Source organism: Rhinolophus ferrumequinum, chromosome 10 (assembly GCF_004115265.2).
Source record: "Rhinolophus ferrumequinum isolate MPI-CBG mRhiFer1 chromosome 10, mRhiFer1_v1.p, whole genome shotgun sequence".
Taxonomy (NCBI): domain Eukaryota; kingdom Metazoa; phylum Chordata; class Mammalia; order Chiroptera; family Rhinolophidae; genus Rhinolophus; species Rhinolophus ferrumequinum.
In genome coordinates this window covers 50,176,801-50,181,339 of record NC_046293.1, presented here as the reverse complement: position 1 = coordinate 50,181,339, position 4,539 = coordinate 50,176,801, and the positions used below count along the sequence as shown (strand labels likewise).

Sequence of the window (4,539 nt, the reverse complement as noted above, 5' to 3'; positions counted from 1 at the left end):
TCCTTATGTATTTCCAAGGGTTAGAAATGTAGTTTATGGTCTTGGAATAAATTTTCCTGAAAGGGGAGGGAAAAAAGTCTCTTCACTATAATCTGGGCCTCCTAGCAATAAGTTATAACCAACTGATCTATTTTAACATAACAGAAAGTAATTATTAAATAAAGTTTTACAAAACCCAAGGAACCCCTACTTCCTAATATCTTTCTGTGTCAATTTCATTATTAGCCAAGTTTCTGTCTTCACTTCTACAATTCTGCTACCAAATTTGAAATGTGTCTTTAAATCTCCTTTTTAAAAGCCCCCTAGGGTTGTACCATAAAGGCGGTGGTTGAGGTCTAAAAATGGGGCTCCTTTAACAGTTTGGATGTTCAGTGCTTAGTTAATACTCTTTTTATGACTGTTTTTTGCTTCCAACGTTTGGTAACTTTAATTCAAAGAACAAGTCATTACAGTAAACCAAATAAAACTATCCTGTTTTCTAAACCCCGCATCCTCCGCATTATCATGGAAGAACAGAACGCACTGCCTTTAAAGGAGCTGAGAAAAGGAAAAGGCAAAACTCACTGACAAATTGTGCCAGCATGAAAATAATCAGCTGAGCTATCCGGACCACACGTTTCTGCATTTCATCGTGCTTCCTATTTAAAATTGTATAGACTCCTTAAGTCATAGGTTTCGTCCAAACTAAGCCTCCTCTCCCATTCCCAGGATGGTTTGTTTCCGAACGCGCCCCCATCCCACCCCACCCCACCCCACCCCACCCCTCCCCTCCGAGGCCCCAGCAGCCATGCGCCGCAGACTGCAGCACCAGAGCTCGCGGCCCGCAGGCGCGGAGGCCCCCGCCCCTCAGGGCCGGCACGGGGAGGGGACCCCCGCTTTGGAGCCCGCCTCTGCGGCGGCGGAGCCCGGCACCGAATGGGCGCGCTGGGCCGGGGGTGGGGCCAGTGGCCTTGGCACCGCCTGTGCCTGTCCGCCCCACCCCGGACCGCTACTTAAGTAGCTCGGGCACCTCCCCCGCCTCAGTGCGTTACTTACCTCGACTCTTAGCTTGTCGGGGACAGTAACCGGTATCCGGTGTCTACTCCTGTTACCTGCGCCTGCTAACCCGTAGACATGGTGAGTGGGCCGCGCGCGGCGTCGCCGTCGCTCGGGAAGTCGGGGAAAAGCAAGCCAAGGGATCTCGGAGGTCCTTTAACTATAGAGAACTGGGACCAGCGCTGTCCATTTGGAAGGCAAAAAGCAAGGGGAGAGGCGAGGGTGGGAGTAGATCGAGCCCGTTTTGTGGAGAACGGCGGAAGGAGGTGGATCGCCACCTTTTCTTGGACTCTGGGAGGGGATTGCGGGGCGCTGGCTCCCTCCACCGTGGTTAGGGCTCTTATTTAGCCCTTAACTCGAGGGCGCAGCGACCCAACCCTGCAGTCTTCCCGCGCGTTCTCATCCCCTTTTTCTTACCCCCCCCACCCCCGCCTTAGGCGGTCGCGCGCGCGGGCTCTCCCCGCCCTCACTTCCTCCTGGGCGCGAAAAGCGGAGGCGGGAAGGAGCCTGACACAAAAGCGCACGCGCAACAGTTACCGTCCCGCCGGGGAGTGGCGGGAGGCCGCCACTGCAATCTGCGCGTGCGCGCTGCGGCGCTGCGGGTCTATAGCTGGAGGGCGTGTCTCCTCTTACCCTGAGTTTTCGTTTTTTAAAATGAAAGCAATAAGATAAATGTAGAGAAAGGCTCTTTCTCTGTGTGCTGCACTATGCCAGTATATTGGGACAGTTAGCTCCCAACAGCCCGTAGAGGCCATCTGCCTGCCCCTCGATGGCCTCTTTGCTGCGTTAGGAATGTGTGTGTGGGAACAGGTGGTGGCGATGAGGGATTTTTGAGAGAATGTAAATCCGATCATGGTCCACATCTGGACCGAAGATAATCCCTTGCTGTGTGTCTTGACAGATGTGGAGGTGCTGGGCTGAGCCCAACGCCTGGGGGAAGCTGAGGATGGTTGGCCTTCGCTGGCTGACGTGGCTGTTTCGTGCCTCTTCAACTGCGCGGCTCCGCTGGCCTGCTGGCCTCAGGGTTGGAGCGCGCACCCTGAATTGCTCATTCATCCTGTGCCGCAGAGCCCCTCCCCTCGTCACTGGGGCCAGACATTTCCTCTGCACTGCTCTGGCCACGTGCTTCCTGTGCTGGAACCTGCCCGGAAATCTGGCCACCTAGTCCAAAATGGGATTTTGCGGCCTAAGCGCGAGATGGATGGCCTCTCTATCTTGGTCCTTCAAAGAAAGAAGCTGTGACTAAGGTCTCTTCTTGGTTTCGGAAGAGGCCTTCCCAATTTAGATGAGGAAAAGAAATTCATTAAAAGCAAAGTACAGTGGTTCTCCTTTAGGAAAAAAGTTACATTTTAATTCATTTTAAAAAAGAACATTTGTAAGGTTAAGATTCCATGAGTATTTTGTTCTGCTTTATAGTCACTGCTAGATTTGTTTAATCCTGATTTTTTTTCTCTTTTTTCCACAGCGTGAGTGCATCTCCATCCACGTTGGCCAGGCTGGTGTCCAGATCGGCAATGCCTGCTGGGAGCTCTACTGCCTGGAACATGGCATCCAGCCCGATGGCCAGATGCCAAGTGACAAGACCATTGGAGGAGGAGATGACTCCTTCAACACCTTCTTCAGTGAGACAGGCGCTGGCAAGCACGTGCCCAGGGCAGTGTTTGTAGACCTGGAACCCACGGTCATTGGTGAGTTGACCTCCGTAACCCAAGTGAGATCCCAGGGGTCTGGGACAGGATGTGTGTCCTGGGGGCTCTGTGGATGCCCTGGGGTTGGGCAGCTTGTGCGGGTTGTTAGTGATGGGTGGCCGCTTTGTTTCCCTTTCCCAGATGAAGTTCGCACTGGCACCTACCGCCAGCTCTTCCACCCCGAGCAGCTCATCACAGGCAAGGAAGATGCTGCCAATAACTACGCGCGGGGGCACTACACCATTGGCAAGGAGATCATTGACCTCGTCTTGGACCGGATTCGGAAGCTGGTGAGTACCAGTTTGAAATATACTTCAAATGGGGTGAGGTGATTCATTGCAAGTTTAGTGAAGAGACCAAACTATAGCATTCCTTCTTTGGTGCATGCCCAAATGTGAGATACACTGCTCACTGTATTAATTGAAAAGTATCCGATGTTGAAGAATTACGTTTTCTTTTTACTTCCTTCACAGGCCGACCAGTGCACAGGTCTTCAGGGCTTCCTGGTTTTCCACAGCTTTGGTGGGGGAACTGGTTCTGGGTTCACCTCCCTGCTGATGGAACGTCTCTCTGTCGATTATGGCAAGAAATCCAAGCTGGAGTTCTCCATTTACCCAGCCCCCCAGGTTTCCACAGCCGTAGTTGAGCCCTACAACTCCATCCTCACCACCCACACCACCCTGGAGCACTCTGATTGTGCCTTCATGGTTGACAATGAGGCCATCTATGACATCTGTCGTAGAAACCTCGATATTGAGCGCCCAACCTACACTAACCTTAACCGCCTTATTAGCCAGATTGTGTCCTCCATCACTGCTTCCCTCAGATTTGATGGAGCCCTGAATGTTGACCTGACTGAATTCCAGACCAACCTGGTGCCCTATCCCCGCATCCACTTCCCTCTGGCCACATATGCCCCTGTCATCTCTGCTGAGAAAGCCTACCACGAGCAACTTTCTGTAGCAGAGATCACCAATGCGTGCTTTGAGCCAGCCAACCAGATGGTGAAATGTGACCCTCGCCACGGTAAATACATGGCTTGCTGCCTGTTGTACCGTGGTGACGTGGTTCCCAAAGATGTCAATGCCGCCATTGCCACCATCAAGACCAAGCGCAGCATCCAGTTTGTGGACTGGTGTCCCACTGGCTTCAAAGTTGGCATTAATTACCAGCCTCCCACTGTGGTACCTGGTGGAGACCTGGCCAAAGTACAGCGAGCTGTGTGCATGCTGAGCAACACCACAGCTATCGCTGAGGCCTGGGCCCGCCTGGACCACAAGTTTGACCTGATGTATGCCAAGCGTGCCTTTGTTCACTGGTATGTGGGTGAGGGTATGGAGGAAGGAGAGTTTTCTGAGGCCCGTGAGGACATGGCTGCCCTTGAGAAGGATTATGAGGAGGTTGGTGTGGATTCTGTTGAAGGAGAGGGTGAGGAAGAAGGAGAGGAATACTAGTTACCATTCCTTGCATCCCTGCAACATGTCATACTCGGAACTTTAGCTTCAAACTGACAGGCGTTAAAGCTTTCTCAATAGATTGTCTGCTTTTACCTGTGATCATGTGTGTCTTTTTAATGTGTATCTACAAGATTTTTTCCCTCATGTCTCGAAGTAAAGGCATTGAGAAAAAAAGTGACTTTGTACTTTTTCTAAATTGACTTCTCTACACTTGGAGGATAAGAGACTATAACAGGGTGTTCAGCAAGGATCCCACTTCTGTTCAGCTACTTCTGGAGAACAAGGGAGCACACACTCATCTCTAAAAGCAGGAGAGCTGGATTCTGACACATCTGTTAATGTCGACTCTGTCAGTGTTA

General features: G+C 51.6%; 1 protein-coding gene across 1 annotated transcript; it reads left to right on the top strand.

Moving 5' to 3' along the window:
- Positions 1-967: 967 nt before the first annotated feature.
- On the top strand, positions 968-4,260 carry LOC117028580 (tubulin alpha-1B chain). The gene is made up of 4 exons (XM_033117364.1): positions 968-1,116; positions 2,501-2,723; positions 2,865-3,013; positions 3,197-4,260. The coding sequence occupies exons 1-4, from the start codon at positions 1,114-1,116 to the stop codon at positions 4,175-4,177; spliced, it is 1,356 nt and encodes a 451-aa protein (XP_032973255.1). The 5' UTR covers positions 968-1,113; the 3' UTR covers positions 4,178-4,260.
- Positions 4,261-4,539: the final 279 nt, after the last annotated feature.

What these genes read in the sequence shown, in the direction of transcription:
- LOC117028580 (XM_033117364.1), top strand. An exon ending in CCTGGAACCCACGGTCATTG is followed by an intron (nt 2,724 to 2,864) that starts GTGAGTTGACCT and finishes TCCCTTTCCCAG; the next exon opens with ATGAAGTTCGCACTGGCACC. An exon ending in TGGACCGGATTCGGAAGCTG is followed by an intron (nt 3,014 to 3,196) that starts GTGAGTACCAGT and finishes CTTCCTTCACAG; the next exon opens with GCCGACCAGTGCACAGGTCT.